The 21,591-nt window shown below is 44.5% G+C and overlaps 3 protein-coding genes across 3 annotated transcripts; 2 read left to right on the forward strand and 1 right to left on the reverse strand.

Moving 5' to 3' along the window:
• Window positions 1-607: 607 nt before the first annotated feature.
• LOC6548345 (DNA replication factor Cdt1) lies at window positions 608-4,986 on the reverse strand. Its single transcript, XM_001975480.3, has 3 exons — window positions 4,316-4,986; window positions 3,547-4,208; window positions 608-2,412 (listed from the first exon to the last, which is right to left on the reverse strand). Exons 1-3 carry the CDS (start codon window positions 4,394-4,396, stop codon window positions 927-929), a joined length of 2,229 nt encoding a protein of 742 aa, XP_001975516.1. The 5' UTR covers window positions 4,397-4,986; the 3' UTR covers window positions 608-926.
• Window positions 4,800-11,009, forward strand: LOC6548344 (SRSF protein kinase 1). Its single transcript, XM_026981273.1, has 5 exons — window positions 4,800-4,880; window positions 5,426-5,582; window positions 5,878-6,426; window positions 7,528-8,424; window positions 8,605-11,009. Exons 3-5 carry the CDS (start codon window positions 5,940-5,942, stop codon window positions 9,522-9,524), a joined length of 2,304 nt encoding a protein of 767 aa, XP_026837074.1. The 5' UTR covers window positions 4,800-4,880; window positions 5,426-5,582; window positions 5,878-5,939; the 3' UTR covers window positions 9,525-11,009.
• Window positions 9,522-11,009, forward strand: LOC113564353 (translation initiation factor IF-2-like). The gene has a single exon (XM_026981274.1). The coding sequence runs from the start codon at window positions 9,531-9,533 to the stop codon at window positions 10,050-10,052; it is 522 nt and encodes a 173-aa protein (XP_026837075.1). The 5' UTR covers window positions 9,522-9,530; the 3' UTR covers window positions 10,053-11,009.
• Window positions 11,010-21,591: the final 10,582 nt, after the last annotated feature.

Below are 21,591 nucleotides of genomic sequence, written 5' to 3' on the forward strand. Positions count from 1 at the left end.
TCGACTGCGTTGATTTTAATAAATAAAAGAAAATTCACAGGTAAAAGGTATTTCACTTTTTAATTAGACATCAAGAATATCTTCATTTTAACTTTATAAGCTAAATAGTAGCTCCCCGATTCATCGGATTACCATGGTCTACAGGACGACAAGCTGCATTTAACCGTGTTGCCATATGCACTTGAGTAGTACGGACTGCTATAAACAACAGCGAATAGTACCAAAAGGACAACCTAAGGGATATGGATTTCAGCGTAAGATACTTTGTCACTGACTAGCTTACTCACCAGCAATTTCACGAAGAGCTGCATTTTGGAACTGAAAATGATTTGCATTTATATAGCAGTTAGCTTTATATAGCAGTTAGATTAGAGCCGCACTTGGTAGATAAGAGATGGCCTTAAACCCGAGACAATAAATTTGAATTCGTGAGTAAGCTACTCACCAGCATCTTCACGAAGAGCTGCATTTTGGAACTGAAAATGAATTGCAATCATATAGCAGGTTGATGAGGGCCGCTCTTGGTAGATAAGAGATGGCATTAAACCCGAGACAATTTGAGTTCCCCTGAATATACAATTGAACGTGTATGTTTATTACTTCCAGGAAAAATATTTATTTATTCAACATGGTACAACATGAAATGGTCTTATAACTAATAAATATGAATGTATAAACGTTTGGTCCAAAAATTACACTTATAATCATTGCTTGGTAAATGTGATGAATCAAATCCTGGTTGTCAAGGTGCTTGTTCAGTGTGGAAATGTCAGAAAGGTTAGAACACAGAGAGCTTAGCCTAATCCGGTTGTTGAATCAAGTAATGGCTAGCTAGTTAGACAAGTACTTAAAGATATATCTGGATATAGCCACAGGGTCATTGCTCGACGGAGTCCCGCGTCCTGGTTGCGTTCCGTGTTTCCGGTTTAATTGCTCTTGGCGTTAGCCACGCTCTCCAGCTTCTCGATGATCTTGTTCATGTCCATGTCCTTGGCCACCTTGAGGTACATGGTCTTGCGCACTTCATGAAAGGATGCCCAGCTGGGCAGTTCCTTGGCAAGCAGCTTCAGATGCGCCTCGATTTCCTGCGGCGTGAGGTTAGCCCGGAAGCTGTTCTGGATCTTCTTGATGATTACTTCCAGGGTGAGCACTCCTTTACGCTCGGTAACGAAGACATTGCGCAGGTGTCTGGCCAATTCAGGCAAACGTGAGTACTTTGTGGCCTCCTGGTCCTGCGAAGGACGTCGAGTCATCGCCTCCAAAGCCTTTGCTGCCTGTTTGGCTCGAATTTTCTCGATCAGTGATTTTGGCAGACCCTTCAAAAGACTCGAGCTGGCATCTGGAGCTGGGCACTCCTTCACCGTAGGCTTGGCGGTTTCCGTTAGGTTGGTTGGTTCAGGGACAGTTGGCTTTCCCGGAGATCCTGATGTTCCAGGCACCTCGTGACTTGTCTGAATCGCCGTTCTAGTCTTGGTGTCTACTTCTGCCTGCTGTTCCTTCGGCTTTCTATTGCTTTCAGCTGCTTTCTGTTTGTCCGCCTCCAACTTGGCCTCATAGCGATCCATAGCTCTCTCCATGGGCGTGGCGCAATTGAAGAGATTTCGAGCGGTAGACAGAATATCCTTGGCTGACGAGTATTTTTCGACATTGGGCGGCTGGGGCAAAGGGGCCAGCTCCACCTCCGGACAGTTCTCCAAATCAAACTGCGGATGCCAGCGAGTCAGCGCCTTTTCAATAATGATCGGCGGATCCTGGGAGCGAAGGAACTGGTCGTGTGCCCGCATTACCCGATCGAGCAAAAGGCTCTGAAAACGCTGCATGCGCGCCGTCATAACGTGTGGATTCATGGACGTCGACTGGGCCGACGCGAGCACATCGTCTTCGTTGATCTTGCCCAACTGTTGTGCCTTCTCCGTATGCTGCTGCTCAGGCAGTGGCTCCACATTGGGAGCGATGATCAGCTGGAAGTAGTCCGCCTTGGAGACAGATCCGAAATTGCGGGTCTTCATCTGGCTGAAGATAAAGGCTTCTGGATATATGTGCTTAATCTGGGCCAAATGGGTTTCAGTAAAGTTCTTTCGGAGCATGCGCTGCACTGCCGGCTTAAGCTTCTTGAATGTGATGGTCTCCTTGCGGTTGTGAAACATGGCCACCACGGAATCAAGACCCTTGAACACGTCCAACAGGTGTCGGTACTTATACGGCAATGGAAGTTGGCCGGCGCGGCTGCTCTCCACCAAACTGGCGTAGCGCTTATAGGCCGGCACCTCCACCAACTTGACAGGAGATCCATTCTTGGCCGGACTGAAGAGCAGGCGCTTGGAGACGTCCGTGTGCCGCGGCGACATAAGCTCATGTTTGTCCGGGGTGGGTGGCGGTAGTTTTGTGGGAGTCTTAAAGGTCTTCAAAGGGCTGATAGTGGGAAAAAACGAATATTTAACATTTTAAAATTCGGTGTCTAAATATTTATAATACTAGCTAATTTTGTGCAAAACAATTATTCCATGCCGGTTTTTATTTGCCCAAAAACAAATTGCTTTTTATGATATGAGCACGAAAACGCATTTCCCATTGAAAAAGGCATTTCCCATTCGAAAATGTATCCTATTTGCTGCTTGGGACCTTCCCTCAAGACGGCCGTTACAAAAAAAAAAGGTTGCTACCTGAGCGTCAGACCCAAAATACAGACATACACATTCCCATGCAGCACAGCAGTTAAGATCCTTGTTTTCAGAGAGCCGTAGGGAAAGCAACCCCCGAATGCGGGCGGAGAATAAGCATTTTCAAAGGGAAGGTCGGGCCGGGCTAGATTGTAACGTCTGCGAAGGGTAAACATGCAGCGCATAGCGATACACACACAGCGTCGCGCGGGGAGGGTCAGTCAGTCAGCCAGTTGGGTACTTATGCATGTTGTACAGACGTCACGAATCAGCAGCAATTGCTCGCACAAAAATAGCCATACAGCCGAACCAAAGCCAAGCCATCGGTGACTACTACCACCGCTGGTGGCCGGAAAATATGCAACTTCAGCGCAACGTCGAGCGCTTGAATAACCCGGAGACCCGGAGAGCGACCTCGATTGCAGCAGAACTGCATGGCAGCAACTGCTGGCCTTTCGCTAAATGATGTTACCCGGTTTTTTCATAGACCACACTCCACAGTCCGTGGTTTGTTTATGCCGATTCTAGGCCACCAGCCAGCTAAATCAAAATTGTTGCGGCAGGCACATATCTTGCGCTTCTCACATTGCTGATTTTGTTGGACAGTTATGATTACTCGCTTTGAGCAGGATGCGTTAAAAGACACGAAAGTCGTTTTCTTTATGAGAGGATAATGGAATTGTTTTCAATTTTAGGAGCTAGGATACTGAATTTATATCGGACATCTTGTCGTCGTATAATACCCCTAGGATGCATCTTTCGAATAATAACAGCTTGAATGATTTCAGAGGACTTGGAACATCTTGTCCTATTCCCCCTTCATTAAGAATATGAAGCAGAATTCAGTTCATACCCCATGTAACCTCTAAATAAACAATCAGCTCACCTTGTAAGCACCTCCAGTTCGATTGTGTCGAATTCCTTGAGCTGCACGCTCATCTTGGACTTCGAGGGGGAGGGGCCAGCCTCGCGGAGTTTCCTGTTGCGCTCCTCCTGCTCCTTGCGCTTCTGCTCGAGGGCCGCCTTCCTGGCCAGCACTGCCTTCAGTTCCTGCAGCTTGGCACTCCGGGATACCTTCGTTTTCACCTCGTCGAAGGTGAGCTGGCGGCGGAGATCCGCCTTGATCGGCGAGGCATCCTTGAGGATCTGCTTGGTGGGCGTGCGCAGGCCACGCTGCACATTGTCGGCATTCTGCTGGCTTGTGATGGTGAAGTTAATCTTGGGCGTGAGCTCGCTAATGGCCGACGACTGCTGCAGCTCCTCCTCGTCCAGCTTACTGGACTGGGCCTGTTTCCTGGGCGACAGAGTGCCCTTTTTGATAAATTGCACCAGCTTGGGCTGCTTGATGTGTGGTTCCATCTTGGCGGCAGCCAGTGTCTTCTTTTTGCTCTCTTGGGCGGCGGTGACAATCAGACGGGCAGTGCGTCCGGATCGGGTTCGCATGCCGGTGGCCGCCGCCTTCAGGGTGTCCAGATCCGCATCATGGTCGCCGGCAGGCAACTGGGAGGGGGCGGCGGCGGTGGCGGTTTCAGCGGGTTCCGCCAAACGCTGCAAAACAAAGTCATTTTTAAGATGCCATTTTTAAGATGTACTGGCAGAACGCACTTGCAGATACTTTTGTATCTGGAGTCACGTTTCTGGGACAAATGTCTTACCCTGTTCTTGATACTGATAGCATCATCCAAGGCGGCGCGTTTGCGGTTTGTGAAAAATGCTGCTACCGATGGCTGGGCCATAGTAAGTATGTAAAATATTTATTTCTAAGAGTAATTGCTGTTTGATAAACGATTGTAGAGATACCACTTGGCTAAATTCACAGATGGTCACGTCCGGTTAATTATCACTAGTCTGTATATGTAATTCTCTTAGTTTTTCTTTTTTACCACCACGTCGTGCCAGCGCACTGCTCGAATTACAACTGGCCACGATTTTTCTCTAGATGCAGTTTCCCTCCAAAACCTAAAATTGCGCCAAAACGCCTATAGTGTTGCAAGTTACCGTATTTGATTGTCTGTCAACACTAAGCGCTCAGCTGTTCAACACCGACGATTTGCAACACTATTTGATGGCAGAGTTGATTTTTCCGTAGCAGTTTTTTCCACTTGCGGATTTTCCGTTGTGCGCGTGTTTTTTGCTCGTTTCAGCTGCATTTGCGGCTGCTGCGCAACGCCAGCGAATCGAGATGATATTGGCCTAGTCCGCGCTCACTTGCGAAGCCAGGTAAGTCAGTGGTGTCTGCATTTTCGGGAGCCTTTGGCAAAGCAAACGCTGAGCAAAATGTCCAAGCGGGTCGAGTACTAGTGGGTGCAAGTGAGGCCGCACTAGGGGAAGAGCGTGCGAGGGAGATAGGGAAACCTAAAGTGGTGCGTTTTACGTTAAGCAGTTGTTGGTGCTCTGGACGGTTTGAGTCCATGCTATCGCAAGTGCTGCTGCTTTTGGCTACTTTTCAGCTATTTGTAGCTTCTAATAAAAGTTGAAGTGACTAAAAAACTTGTAATGTTTTCTGATAGTATGTGTTGATGTTTTGTTTATATTTCATTTAAAAATAAATTACAATTTTTTTTGGAAGAATATCTGTATCTGTACAGCCTTACCTCATTAAGGTAGGCTGTTCTCTACAAACCACATTAAGATAGGCAAGTACAAATAGGCGAGCTTAAATAAACGTGTTATACACCTGGTGTTATTATATTCCCATCTGTGGCTTAAATAATTTATTGATATTAACATGATATTGCAATCACTAATTTCATCTTTCCGCGAAGTCTTTTCCAGAGCTCGATGGTATTTTGTGACGTTAGCGCTGCGGTCCCACTGAAATCGAGTTTTTCGGATTTGGCGTTTGGCGAAGATTTTTTGTGCTAATTTTGTGCAGAAATCGACACAGTAGCCGTTATAATTGGGAACAAGTGGGAGCCCCAGGCAAGTGGACCTGATTACCTGATGTTTGTAGATGTTTCAGCCGCTCAGTAGCACTACAACAGTGCTAATAACAGACCAGAAAAGTGAACATCAAAAAACAGGGCAGAGAAGACAACAAAAGCAAGAAAAACAGCGAGAGAAGCGTGAACCGAACCTCGAACATTGCCTTATTGAGATTTGTGCACGTTGTCAGTTCTCTACTTCTCCGCCGCGTTACTTCGTTTTTTATCAACCCTTCCCTAACCACTCGTCTTCTCTCCTCTTCTCTTCTCTTCCGATTCGCCACATACAACAGCTGTTACACCTGGCGGAAATAAAGGGTAACATAGTAAAATAGAAGCGACCAGCAGCACCGAAATGAACAAGGCTGACGTCAACCGTCGCGTTTTGGCAATTCAGGCGAAGAAGAAGCGCCATAAGAACAGGAAGCGGGGCAAGCAGAACGGCACTAACCCACAGGAGCAGTCGAATTCCAGCCAGAACCAGAATCCCAACCCAAGTTCCAATCCGGAACCGAATCGGAGCAGCGCTAACTTGCAAGCACCGGATAATGCTAATAATAGCCATTTGAATGCGCCCGTTTCGGCCGCATTTAGCAAGGTTACTGCAACTGCTACGGCCTCCACATCCAGCGGAGGATCAGCAAGCACTCCCGATCAATATCATCCATCCAAAACGCAGGCCAAGTCGAAGTCCGACACCAAGAAGGAGCAGCAGCCGCCGCGGAGCAGCTCCAATGAGTCCTATGAATCCGAGGTGTACAGCGATAACGATGACCAGGAGCTTAAGGAGGACTACTGCAAGGGTGGCTATCACCCCGTGAACATCGGTGACCTGTTTCAGGGTAAGGCACCTGTTAGCACCCCCATATATTGGCATTTTCCGACCCAAAAAACCACCAGACCCTCCGCAGAAGCAGCAACAACAACAGGTTGCCAAAGGCAAGCACAGCACAGATAAATCGAACGCACAGCGGGTGGTTTTTCAGACCTCTATCCTTGTTTGGGCAAGGGTTGTTTTTTCGGCGAGAAAGGGGGCACCTCGTGTTGTGGCGACGACAACAATAGCAACAGTAACCCGTTTGGGGGCGGCTGTCTCCTCCTAACGTTGTCGCCAACATAAGCCCGTAACTCTACCCCCTGCATGCATGTCGTCTCCACCCATTTTACAACGCCAGCTGTCAGATTGCCACTTCCCCAATCCATTCGCAGGCTCTGCAGCTTTTGGCGAAAGAAATCTGAGCAATCGCTTCGCAGCGATAAGAGAATGAGGACCTGATAACGGCCAACCAGGCTCTTCTAAGTTAGCAGATTGTGCTATGACATCTGTCATCTTTGCAATTGGATTGCGGATTTATAACAAAGAAGATTATTAACATATTCTTACTAGGCTTATAAATTTGCAAGGAAGTAAAGAGTATATTTGATAGGAGCTGCTAGAGCTAACAAAATATAATTAGGGTTCATATATATAATATTTTGTAACCAAAATATGACTTAGTATTGATTAGTATACATTTTGAGCTTCCTAAGATGAAACATAATATATAATCGCTTCCCTTCAACGAACTCTTAGGAAGCACAAGTATGTAAGTCAGCTACGGATACTTGGCCGAGTAGCATAAGAACTCTAGCACTAGATCCGTCATTCCATCCCTTTCAGGCCTTTTGGCTGTAATATTGAAGTAACCTCGCGAAAACGCACTCAACTGCATTCGCTGCCGGATTTTAATTGAATTTAAGCGGCGGAGAGCAGCTCTCGCGTTCGGCTAGTTGCTGGGTCAGTCGTGATGTGACAGTGATGCGATTAAAATGGATTTATTGCCATCCGAAGCGAACATTTGTGATTTCATTTTCCTAAGTGGTTCTGTGTCGCTCTCCCCAAACCGTTGAACTTTGTCCCTTGTCGAGAAGAGCACCAGATTAATGCAATTTTTGTTCTGCAGCTCGCTACCACGTCATCCGAAAATTGGGCTGGGGACACTTCTCTACTGTTTGGCTGTGCTGGGATCTGCAGGAAAAGAGCTATGTGGCAATTAAAATTGTCAAGTCGGCACCGCACTTTGCAGAAACGGCAAAGGACGAGATACAGATACTCAGGACGGTGCGCGAGACCGATCCGTCGAATCCACGCCGACACAAGACCGTCCAGATGCTGGACGACTTTAAGATCAGCGGCGTTAATGGCACCCATATTTGCATGGTGTTCGAGGTGCTCGGTGACAATCTACTAAAACTCATCCGCAAGTCCAACTACCGCGGAATCCCACTGGCCAACGTCAAAACGATTACCCGCCAGGTGCTGGAGGGTCTTGACTATCTTCACACGTGCTGCCAGATCATCCACACGGACATTAAGCCCGAGAATGTCCTCCTGTGCGTGGACGAGCCTCATGTGCGCTCACTGGCTACTGAAGCCACCCAGTTGTATTGCATGAACTCAAATATGTATCCATCATTGGTGAGCCAGGCGCCCAAGGAGTATCGCGAGCCACCTATCACTGGCAAAATGAGCAAGAACCGAAAGAAGAAGCTTAAGAAGAAGGCCAAGAAACGCATGGAGCTATTCAAAAAGCAGAGAGACTACTTGGAGCAGGCTGGTAGTCAAGGGACCATCAATCCTAAAGAGGTGCAAAACGGCGACTTTGCAATCTCCGATGTTGATGAGTACTTCGATGCGAACTCTACGGAGGACAACGTGCACATGGCCGCTGGGCAGCCACCACGTAAGCAGAGGGAGGAGCGTAAGGCGCCTCTGGAGCAAAGTGAAAAGCCACAGGAGCAGACACCGCTGACTGAGGGCGCTGATAAAGCCAAAAAGAAGAAGAAAAGGAAGAACAAAAGTAAGTAAAGACTAAACGAGACTGGTCCAATCGACAAATTTTTTAAGGTGAAAGTATTGCCTATATTTATTAATTGATATGTTTAGTTCTTGCTGCACTTTTTCTATAATTTGTCCGTTTCCTCTCTAAAAGATTGCTTATATGACTTTCATAATGCAAATTAAAACATTTCTTTGTTAGACAAATCTAACCAATCACAAGCGCAACAGCCGCCACAACTGGAAAACTCTACGAGCAGTGGCGAGAGCAGCAGTGCCCTTAAGAGTCACCAGACAAATGGCAGTAGTAACGTTACCAACAGTAACTCCCTCACCAATTCAAGCGGCACTTTGAAAGGACAATCAAACGGCAAAAAAATGCCATTGCGACCCAAGCAGGAGAAACAGTTGGAAAAGCAGCAGCAGTCAACAAATCAGCAGCTAAACAACAACAACTCTAACTCTAAGCCTAACTCGAACAGCGATTCGAAAGTCTCAAGCGGCTCCGTGGATAACTCATCCTCGGCTACGAATGGACCGTACTCGAAGCCCACGCTGCCAACACCTCCTCCGCCACCGCAAGCAAAGCACAAGGCTAAACGGGACCCGGCGTTGGAGGAGTGCAGTGTCTCCGTAAAGATCGCCGATCTGGGCAACGCTTGTTGGGTGGATCGCCACTTCACCGAAGACATTCAAACGCGCCAATATCGGTCACTAGAAGTGATTCTCGGTGCGGGCTACGGCACCTCGGCGGATATCTGGAGCACTGCATGCATGGTGTTCGAACTGGCCACCGGTGACTATCTGTTCGAGCCACACTCCGGCGAAACTTACTCCCGCGACGAGGACCATCTGGCCCACATCATCGAGCTGCTGGGTCCCATACCGCGCCAGATTGTGTTCAGCGGCACTTATGCGCCGAAGTCGTTTACCCGTGGAGGCGATCTACGAAATATCTCGGGCCTCAAGCCCTGGGACCTAATGGACGTTCTTCTGGAGAAGTACGAGTGGTCGCAAAGTGAGGCGGCGTCATTCGCTTCGTTCCTTAAGCCCATGCTCGAGTTCGATCCGAAGAAGCGAGCCACCGCCGCGGAGTGTCTGCAGCACCCTTGGCTTAGATAAGATACGATGCAACCTGGTTGTTGGCTGCGTGCCACCCAGCCAGCAATAGCAGATGGAGGGGGAGCAGGAGCAGGAGCAGGAACCGCAGCAGGAAAAGAAACAAGAGCAAGAGCAACAGCACTAAAAGGTGGATCACCAGCAGTAACAGCAGATGGAGAAGTTGGCAGGGGCTATATAGAATCTTCGGCGTCGGTGGCTACTTTGGCTTCCATCTCATCAATAGCTTCCACATCGGCGGCAGCAATGGCGGCACTGAAAGCCCGTCCTTATTTGGTTGCACCCTTTGTAACCACATCCTCAGCACCACCCACTCCTCAGCCCCACGCATCCAATTCGACGAGCACGGCCCGCACAGCGCCAGCCACACCTACACGTCATCGCATTGCTCCCGAAAAGGACTTGCACTTGGTTGAGGACTTTGATGTGGCGCTTGCTCAAATAGAGGAGCCGCAGACACACACCAAGAACAAATCGCAGCGCTTTTTCTGGCGCAAGGCACTCCGGCGTGTCTTCCAACGCCGCAAGTGACGGCGTCGCCGGCAGGACTTGCCCCGCTGGCATCGTCCCGCCCGTCGCTGTCGTCGTCGCAACCTGGCCGAGCGGGTAAGGCGCATCTGCGCCTGCTGTGCCTACGGCCAGATCCTGCTTCGTGCAGCCCGCGTGGCCCTGCTCAGCTGCATCCGCTGGCGAACCCGTGGCAACATACGCAACAACAACTTTTACTTCAGCAACCACTAAAGCATCAGCAGCCAGCCAACCAACCAGCAGTCGCTAATCTCCGTTCTCCAGCTAACTCGAATTACGTTTAAAGTTTATGAATTACCATTTGATTTAGTTTTACACACGCCAGAGCTTAATTTATTTCCTGTGTTTTAAATCGACAATTAGTCTATTTTTGTTGCTACATATGAAATTATAATATTGTATTACCGCCTACGCGAACACGTCCCCACGAATCCTGTACATAGGGTCGATAGTGCTCGATCCCATTAATCATTTTAATTCAAGCGACGCATACGAGAGCGATAGTAAAGCATGAGCATGTTAATGTACATTTACCTAAGAGGCGAATCGGCAAATACACATTTATAGCGTACATAGTTAAATGAAGTGGAGTCGATGCATCGATGGGTGTCTCACGCGCGCCATCGTCGATTCGATAGACTTGTGAGGCAGCGCATCTGGTTTTTTATAAGCATATGTATATGTACATGGATGCAGAAACTTGAGCTGAACATAACAATAATGAGAACGTAGTTAATTAGTTTATCCTCGGCTTAGTGATTGACATGAACAATTTGAAATGGCATTAGTAACTATTAAAAACGTAACCTGAAATAGGACTGCGAATGCACTACTAAGAACCACAAGTGAAACCAATCCTTACCCTTAATCGGAACTAATAAGCGTATAAATACAATTAAAGTAGCCGCCACAAACAAATCGTATTGTTCAACATTAAATAGTAGCGCAAGCGCAAAATAATTGCTGCTTTATCAAATAGATAAATGTTCAAGACACAGACACACCAAATTTGGCACTTTATCAATACTAGAGCCACACAAAATTTATGGAATTCTTCTTGACCACTCTTAACACAAGCATAAACACCCAGAGGCCACTTTAGTTAGGGCTAGAAGTTAGAGTTTGAATAGAAAAGATTCGACCCGGAGAGTTAGCTCAGCAAGAGCAAAAGTGAGGGATTATCAGAAACGCGATAAGTGGTGGGCCGGGCAGGGGATGTGTGCATAACTGACTAATGACTATTACGAGTACGTACACACACACATATATGGATAAGTGGCCTTATTAATTCGGTTCTCCGCACCACACAACGCACCACAGCGCACCACAATCACCACACGCACCCAACAAGCTAACTACAAACCACAAAATGATTCGAAACCCAGTACCCCGGCCGATCTGAGAAAGCTATTGCAAACACAATTTACGCTGCGCGGACTAAGAAGTTAAAGAATTAGGTATGAATATTATGGTAACTCGAGCTGACATTGTAACTAGACAGCCTAGACAGCTAGCATGCATATATCAATCTTAAAGTAAAATAATGTGTCCAGGATCAAGGAGAATTGAAGAATGAGGCGGTTCTAAGTAGTAGCCCAAAAGCGATCTTCGACGTTGTCATCATCAAGTTAATCATAGCATTAAAGAAAATTCAATCATCTTCGGCTGGCCGATGTTTCGAAAATACTTACGCATATACTCTTTGAAAATCGCCCAGACTTCCGAACGAAGCTATGTACTAAACTTGGTATCACAGATCCTGGTGGAAAATCCAGGTAAATCCAGTACAGCGTGGATGACCACTTTTGAATGAATCATAACCAGAATCAGGAACCCAGCTGCCGAATTGCAATTCCAGTATGTTCTCACGCTTTCAAAGAGTATAATTATGAATTATACGATACGATACATAATTTATTGATGTAGTTATAAACAAAATAAACAACAAATTACACAAATTGGAAAACAATCGACACTTTTTGTTTTTTATGGTCTTGGTCCGTGTGTGTCCAACCAGCAGGAGTATCTATGTATCTATTATCTTGGCCATTAATTTCCGCCAGGACGAGCAAAGGATTGGGACAGAGAACACGACTATCCTGGCGATTTATGACCACATAAAATACACAAAAGCTTTGAAGTCCTCAATGAATGGTTTCAGAGGAAGGCTGACCTTCGATGGGCTCGCATTAATTCCATGTTATATCCCCAGTCCCCAGGTACGAGTATTCATCACGTTTGTTTGTCAATGGCTCGAAATTGAATTTTACCCACACGTGCACCCGAATGAATGTCCGATGGCCACTTGGTAAATGCTATGCACATATTTGGGTCTCTGGGACTCAGTTGCCTCGTGTGACTATTTCACCTGCCTCATTTCATCTTCAGTCCGTGAAGTCTCAATGGCATCCGGCGAAAGTTAAATCCGCGCTGTTTGCATTGCCTTTGCCAACTCTCGTCCAAGAATACTCGAGCTCCCGGGAATTGATCTAAGACAAATTCGAAGAGCCCAGAGCCCAGAGCACATAGTCTCTGGTATTTGGTTTATTGTTTGTTGGCCAAAGTTTTGGCTAAGTGAAAAGAGCTTTGCGTTTAAGCTGGGGATCAAAGTTGAAAGCGCAGGGAGTTGCGATGCAACTTGGCCCGCTGTGCGAATAAAAATGGGGTTTATATGCAGGCCAAGCATTAAAATAAGCTACATAAATGCACAACATCATCAGTATTTGACATTTGTCATTAAACTTAGGAGAAATATAGTGATTCCATTGGGCTGGACTTAATCAGCAATTTAATGGCATTCAAAGTTGTCGAATTTCGTTGGCTATTTATTCTAGGTAATCATTAATAGTTATTAGTTTAACTATGGCGGTATATCTAGTGCTTTGTGTAAAGCCTTAGACAATCAAGTCCATGAATTCCAACCATCCTTGAGTGGAGTCCAATAACGCTCGAGCAATTCCCAAATGAATTAAATGCTCTACTGCTACTGCTCAGCTGACAAATAAAGCAAATTTTTAAAGCTCTCACAGTTGAGTTGAACTCCTTGGGATGGCATTCAATTTCATTTGGTCGAGAGCCCAGCAAGGAAACCCAACCCGCCTTCAATGTACATACGTATGCTAACGAGACCCGCAGTCCATGGTCCAGGAGCAGGTCCTTTTCCACACCCAAACATTTAAGCCCGCACCCGTACCCGAATCTGGATTTGCTTATAAATGTCCAACAAATGACAAACTTGACAAAAGAGGGACGGCAAAAGTTTTTGCCATGGAAAAGGAAACTCGCCGAAGGAAAACTCTTCAGACAACTTGGTCAGAAGTTTTGCGGAGCATTAGAATAAACCCAAACAATTGTGTGTCCTAGTCGTCCATCAGCTGGCCTTGATGATCGATATTTGTCACAACCAAGCACAATGAGGGGCAAAATGGAACTTTTAAGAGGTCCTTTTTGTAGATGCGGCGAGGCGCAAACGATTATTCAATTTGCACTCGGCGAATCTGAGCTCAATGGAAAGCGTTTAGCGTCGTCGACCTCTGATTCCCTCCTGCCCATGATATCCCATCTCCCATCCTCCACCGCCATTCCCCTCCAGAATCGTTGTGCACTTCCAAATGTCCTTGTTGAAAATGCCAGCGAGTGGCAAACTGATGACATTAAGTAGCTGTCGGGTTGGTCAGGATTAGATGGCAAAAGTGCCTGATGTTAGTTTAAAGTAGATAAACAAAAGCGGATTCACCCCGCACCGGCTTAACCCCTCCACACCCCTCACTCAGCTCCACGTTTCTGTCTGTCAGGCTGCCCATTGTTGTAGTTGCGGTGTCTACGGTGCTGTGTGGGCACACAGAGCAAAATTATCATTGACAAGTCTGCTAATTTATATAAAAGCGAAATCTCCTATTTGACCGACTTGTAGAATCTTTTTGAATTACGGAACGTAAATGGTAATACAATATTGCTACGTAATCCTGTGAAAAAATTACATGCTTATTACTAATGCAATTTAAAAAAAATCATATAACGTTTTTATAATTTCGCAACCTTAGTACAATATCGTATGGCACACCTATAATCGATGTAATGGGGTGGTGGCTATGGGTTCACATCTATATGTTCAAATTACAGATAATCAATTTAAGGTTTTTTAACTATGCATTTCATATTACTCTGAAACCACCATTTATTTAATTAAAGTAATTTTAATCTTTTTTCCCAGTGTACTCCTTGAGGCAATGGTTTCATGTGGGTTAGTTTGTCAACCGCGTACCCTTCTATTCAGAGAGATTAACCTTTTGGTTTTCCTTAAATTCGCCTTTTATCTAAAACTGATTATAAAATGGAAAATACAATTTTTTAAAATCCATCGTAGTTTCTGTATCTTATTTTATTTAATTGAACTTCAGTCTTTTTAAAATGTGTTTTTGTTGTTTTGGGGCCCACACTAAAATATCCCTGAGTTTCCGTGTTTTAAGTAGGCAACCACTTGTGGGCACGCGAATAATTTCTATTTGTTTCGGACTGACTCCGAAACTTTTCATGCAAAGAGATTGCACACTTTCTCTTTGATGTGGACTCTCTTAACTTGGGAAAACACTTTTCATTTCGACCTTAATCTTTTGTGTGGTACTTTATTTTTCATTCTTTAAACGTGAAGTAACTGGCCCCTTTTCCGCCAGAAAGGAAATGCTTTGCGCTACTTGCCACTTGAACTTTCATTTTTGGGGGGCGGGAGTTTAGTTTTTGGGCAAGAACTCCCAGCTTAGAGCAAAGTTTTAATGCTTAACACCATCTCTGTAAATATTAAATTGGGGAAAGTGGACTTAATTAAAATCTATGTGCAAGGCGGTAAACAGCGTACCCACAAACACTGGGAGACCCCAAAGGTTCCTGAGCCAACAGAAAATACCACAGAAATTCCAGGCTGAAATGGCAAAATGAGATATAAAATGAGATACCCGTGCTATGGGGAGAAACGATGATATATGAAATATTTGCCATACAACAAACAACAAACGGTCGGAATCGTATTTATTTCACATGCCCGTCAATCCCTTGAGGAAATGGTCATCTGTTGGCATCATAAATTTATGAAATGCATTTACAAAGCGTGTAGTAATTGTGCGGCATTGGGTCTGGGGAGCGGAGATAATAAAATCGAATGTCAATTGAATTTGTCGAAATCAAAAGGGAAATAAACGATGGCCACTTGATTAAATTTATATTTCTGCTGTCCGGAAAAATACACACACATGACCCTGAGCTTGGAGTGCTGAAAAGGAAACCCATCACAATCAGATGCCACTTCGATGCTGCACAGTCCAGTGTTCTACTGCCCCATCACGAGCCATTCGAAGCTCAATATTTACTTTGCCCCACAAAGAGGCGGAAAAGCCAAATACGTCTTCGTGGTCCTAAACTAACAGACTGTCAACAGTTTTAAGTTCTCGTTGGGGCGAACCATCATCGTTATCTCCACGAAATTGACTTTAATTTGCGGAGCAAAGCAGATCTAATTCTGCTCACATAATTGCTTGGATAAATTATGCTAATCGCTGCGTTTAATTATCCCAGTCTTCAGTCCTTGATTTCTTCGTATAATACTGTAGTAATCTATATTTTAAGTATGCACATTTAATAATAATAACATGTTTTTAGAAATTTGTATATTTTACATTTTTGGCAGAATGTTTGAAATAGGTTTTTTATATTTTTATATAACAGAAACAGCTTTATCATTCATTAATCTGTACCCAATTTACCACTTGGGTGATATGAAATTTGATGGGTTATTTCTTAATTTAGATAAAAGAACTTTGCCTGGGGAAGTTTGGTACGAGTTGGCTACGTTTTGACATAATTAACTTTTATTTTCTGTTTTTGTTACATACCTGTGTGCTTGGTAATCGGCAGCAGTGTGTGGGCCAACGGCAAAATTGCCTTTTAATTGCATAATGTTTTTCCTTTTTCAAATACAATATTTGCACTTGAAATTGCCGAGCAGCCACCAGCACACATGACCGTGTGTTAGTTAACTCCATCACCCCCCATACACACACACACACACTCACATTTGAACCATGGCCACTGTCCAATGTCACGAACCCCGCCCCCAAATGCCGGAGTGTGACCTTGAAACTGTTATATCAGCACACACACACACACAGGCACACTCGTGACGACTTGGATCTGTGCGTCTAGGGGTGGCTCCAAGTAGTCAACCCATTTTTGGTGGGTGGCTGGTTGCTTGCCTGGGTGTTGTGTGTGCGGTCTGACAGTTAAACTGTCTGACCGCTTCAGTTCCACTGTTTGCATTTGACATTTTCAATTTGCATGACAGCTGCCCAGCATCCTCGCATCCTCGCAGCCTGGCATCCCGGCATCGTAGCGTCACGGCATCCTGGCACTTTGGCAGCTGCCCAGCCTCGACCGTTCAATTTGTCACGTAAAAGTCCCAGCGGCATGAGCGGTTTTTGGCACGGGGGCTTTGGCTCCACGGATTTGGCTAACACTTCACGTACGACGGCTATATTTACCCAAGATCTGTTATACGCAGGCAACAAGCTGCCAGCCTAATTACCCTATTCACTCCCCCCGCTTTTGTGCCCAAGATTTTCGACTGATAAAGTGAAATGTCTTTATAAACATCTGAGGAACCCGTGCGGCACGCCAAAAGCGCCAAATTTCCTGTCCTTTGAGGGGGTGCCTAACCAACTTTCTGCCAGCTAATTGATGAGTTTGAGACCTTCAACAAATTCCTTTCGATTTCATTTACTCTCGTCTTGTTTTGTGTCCGAAAATTAATTTAATCACCTCCACGGGCTTGTGTGCCCTCCAAGTGGGTATGACAAATATTCCAGGGTTTAAGTAATATATTACATGGATACACCTGCATTTGTTCGCGGTCTTATACTTCTTATATATATTGCTTTCCTAGTAAATACATACAGGTTATCATAGGAATAATCAAATATTGTGCTTGCTGCACATCTATTAGCGTATTTAATGATGCGGTGCTGAAATGCATAACATTTTAATCTCTTGAAAGGTCAAGGAAATCGAATTCTTTCATCTCTTTAAAGGCCAACAAGTTTTGGAGCAGGCTTCATGTACCGAAGTTTAAGCTTTTAATGGAAGAAGCTTGTTCACTTTGGTTTTGGCTTTGGTTTGGTTTTTTGGTAAAATGATGCTTCTGGTTTAATGGTATTTATAAGCCGGCCACTGCATTCCCATCATCATTTGCTTTCAGTTCTCCGCATTTTATGGCCGAAAGTATGCCGCATTTGTCGGCTATTTTTTTGCGCAACCGGAAATTGCCGGAACTTGGCGCTGGCACCTGACAATTATACGTATAACGGTGAGCGTCTACGTACATGTGCACGTGGCCTTTGTGTCTGTGTGGGTGGGCAATTATTTACCGCCGCCATTATGACACACATGCCCCTGACTTTTATAAGGACCGCTAATGGCTATGGCAGATATAAATCAATTTAAGCCGTTCCAAATACGAATACACTCAAATCGAATGAAAAGGGCTGTTTTCCTGAAGCGGATAAATGCCAATTGAAAAACATGGTCCCAATTCGATGTAAAAACTAAAAACGGTTGTACACACACAATCACACAATATTAAAAGAAAACGTAATATTTCAGGAATGGTATTGCATAGGAGTTATTTGACTTTTCCGCAAGCCGATTGATATCTTTTCATCTGGAAAGTCAGCCAACATTCTTCTGCGGACATGAACTTATGGATTGTACGTACTTATTTCTGACCATGGACTCAGTGGGGCTTAAAATTCGAAAGGGCTGCCAGCTCAGCACGAATGTGTCAAAGTTTGACAAATTTGCGAGAATTTCTCCTTTGATTCTTGGGCTTTTGTTTGCCTTCGCCATTCATGTTATTTTTTCCTTCAGTTTTTCCCTTTTCCCTTTTCCGTTTCCCGTGTGCGCATACATTTTTTATTTGTGTGTGACATTTATTTGTGTGTGGGTCGTTGCTGCAGTTGGCCGTATGTCAATGCACCATTAAGAATTCCCTTTTGGCCCCGATGGCAATCGATTTCCATTGTGACTCCTTTCCGAGGCCTTTGTTGTGTGTGTTGATTTACATATTTTGCAGGCTTAAGTGGATTTATGGAATTCTTGGCTCTTGCTTTTCTGGCCTGCATTTCCATTGAAAAGCCCTTATAAACAATTCCTGCTACGATTGCAATTCGTTTACCTTATACATATTCCGCTCTACCCACTTGTTGCAGCCCGTTTCTAGTATTTTGTATTTACTGTGGAAATGGCAAGCAATTTCCGTTCGCTGTAGCTTGTCTGTGGCCAAAACTAATTGAGATGGCGAAAAACGCTGGCGGAAATGTCACTCTAGTTTTGGGGCCTCTAAAAGTGGGAAAAGCATGGTGGAAGGAACGCAAACACGCCGCCGCCGAAGAAGCCATCAAAAATGTAAATATATAATGGCCAGAGAGCAGGACTTAAGCAAGTTCGTGTGGTTCCCTCCCAGAATAGACAACGATATGGACGAGACAAGGAGTCGGTTAGCCGGGGCCTAAGGAAAAAGGTTCTCGGGTTGTTGAAGTGGAGCGCCAAATGAATTAAATATAACCCAGCCAAGTCACTCTAAAGTGTATGCGCTACAAGCTCTTCGGTTGATTGCCATTCCTTCAGCCCCGATTCCCGAAGTCCCGGTGTCCTGGTGTGCTGGTGTCCTCCCACTCGTCCTGTCCCTGTGTCCTTGCCGAATGAAACTTCGATTTACATTTCAACTGCAGCCACTGGCGGTCTGACGTGAGAGTCTGACGTAACTGGCTTACGTACAGAAGTTCGACTTATAAAGTGGCTCCTCGATATGTGGAACTACTAATTTGGATGTTTTTAAATTTAACAAGCAGGTTTGTAGTTAAAGTATTTCTAGATTTTCAATTACTTTTTAAACATAGAATGGAGTATTTATTGTAGAAAGTCATATGATAAATACCTAAAAGCATAATACAAATTAGCTGGCACATCTTTTCCATATGCTTAACGTTAGATTTGATACAGAAATATTTTTCGGGGATAGAATCTAAGTTCCTTACTTACTTCCCGTCTGTCATCATTAAGGTTTGTCTCAGAACGTTGAACTGACAATTAGCCATGTTAGTTAAAAATGTATCCGCTATACAGCGCGAGAAACCTATTTAGATGTGTTCTTGCTAGCCAAGTTTTTCTGTATCGAACACAAGGGAGGTAAGTAGGAAATCCGAGTTTTTTGGGGGCGGCCTTAATATTTCACACCTACGTAACATGGCAAATTCCAGTTTGACTTGCATTTATTTCCTTGTTGCTTTACACCCTTTACGCCTTGATCGAACTTCAAGATTGAAAAAATGCTTGTATTTGACACAATTGTGACTATGAAATATGACTTCAAGTGGCAGTTTAATACCTTTTATGTGGCACTTTTTGGGAACCTGAAAACTAAAATGTGGTTCGATCCGATTTAGCGTAATTTTCAGTTTCGATTTGAATTCGAAAATTTGGATTTAGCAGAACTGTGTTCATTAATTTATGATTTATGCCTGACCCGCAGCTATTGATTTTGGCTGCACATGGAAATGACCCTCCGCTTGGACTGCCCATGAATACAGATGGCAGGTTATAGATTGTGGCCCGATTACATCACAAATGCCACTTAATACCTGCTGGGGCAGTGGGGCCATTTGTTAATTGTCAAAATGTTTAGACGTGAGCGACAAGTGTGCGCTAAACATTACCTATTTCGATATGCATAGTGCTTATATGGGGGCGGGTTGGCATGGTTGGACTTAACCGCCTAGTTTTATCCATCCCCAAGCTATTCCCTATTCAATTCCATTGCCCAGTATGTCCTGCATATTAAAAGAGTCGCGTAAATAAATAAGCATATTCAATTTTGTGTGGAACGTGAATGGTATCGAAATGTTTAACAAAATACGTAATACGTGACCGTGCAGAAATAGCCAGTGGAACAGAAACAGAGGCACAAACAGCGAATGCCACATTGATACTGGACTCGCAAGTTTGCGTTGCGGTTACACGGCGAGAAAACTGGAGTAAGAACATGCAGTGATTGCTTAGTGTAAGTTCTTATAGAATTCTTTGTTTTTATTCCCAATAAAAATAATTTAAGTTTTCTTATGTAAGTCTCTTTTTTATATATTTACACTTTTATTGACTTATTTCAAGTGCATCTTAGAAGTGTTCATACTTAGGCACAAAGAGCTTGACTCGCAAGGAGCTGCAATGCAGCACCGACAATTGCCAGGACATTATGATTTACTAGGCCGTCCTGCAGGGATACCCAGTCTGAATTATTTACTTAATTGGCCCCGAAAGATGTACGAGGGCATATCAAATGTCAGAGTGGAAGTAAACATCGTCCTTAGCCGCGTTACACAACTGTCACAACCGCAGGGATGCGGTTGGCTGTTTGACTGGTTGGCTGGTTGGCTGGTTGGCACACAGATTTCGGGGAATTGCAGCGGGATGGCATTGAAATGCGACACAAGTTGATGCGAAACTTCATTTGAATTGCAATTCACTTTCGTATTTGTAAGCTGTGCATTGTTGATTGCAATGTATAAGTATCCAATGAGCCAGCGGATGTTTTGATTTGATTTGATTTGATTTGAGGTTGGGATTATGCGGCAGCCATTGCTTTTGACAGCAATTTGCATGATTCTAATTAAAATGCGAATTTCGGGGCTTCTCATTCCCGTGCCCCTGTGGACAATATTTTTTTGTGGAACTTCTCTAATGTAGCTAACTTTTACCTAACAGCACCTTACTTATTCGAAATCCCTATTATTGGTGGTTGTGTAATTTTAAACTTTTCCATTTAACTCCTGCAGCATTTGAATTCAATTTAAAGTTGAGCTCTTTGAGGATTAAACTTGAATTTGCAGTTGCCGCACATGCTACCATTTCTAATTCTATTTTCAGTTCATTAAGCGGGATTTTCAGCACGTTATTTACGCTGCACAGTTCCAAGTAACTCGGGAAAAGCAGTTGGCACAATTCCCGACTATAAGTGCTTCACGACGTGCTGACATCACAATTTCCCATTTCCCCATTTCCGCGGCTCCCATCTTCCTGCCCTTTTCCCCGCTTCCCCCTTTCCAGAGATTCATCTCATTTAACTTTGCCAAGTGGCATTTGCCGGGGAAACGACTCTGTGTTGCTCCATGTGTTGCAATTAGTTTGTCTTCTTGCAGCTCAGTGGCAAGTTTTAAAGTCTTAAGTTTATTAAGTTCTTGCCCGGCACCACCTACACACTCGTGAGTCATTCGATTGCAAGCAAAGTGTACTCCCACATCTTGCAAGGACTTTCTAATATACCAGCCAGTCGAAGTTGCTGAGCCAATTGAAATCAGCTAGAATAATACGACTTAGATTTACTTAAACCCCTTAAACTTTATTAAGTCATTAAGTGCAGATAAGCCACAACGCTCGGTTTTGAGTGGTTTGTCTCCAAATTTTATTTAGTTTGTATAAATTTGCTTTTATCATAATATGCTTA

The sequence above is a fragment of the Drosophila erecta genome, unplaced genomic scaffold, assembly GCF_003286155.1.
Source record: "Drosophila erecta strain 14021-0224.00,06,07 unplaced genomic scaffold, DereRS2 tig00000092-arrow-pilon, whole genome shotgun sequence".
In the NCBI taxonomy this organism is placed as follows: domain Eukaryota; kingdom Metazoa; phylum Arthropoda; class Insecta; order Diptera; family Drosophilidae; genus Drosophila; species Drosophila erecta.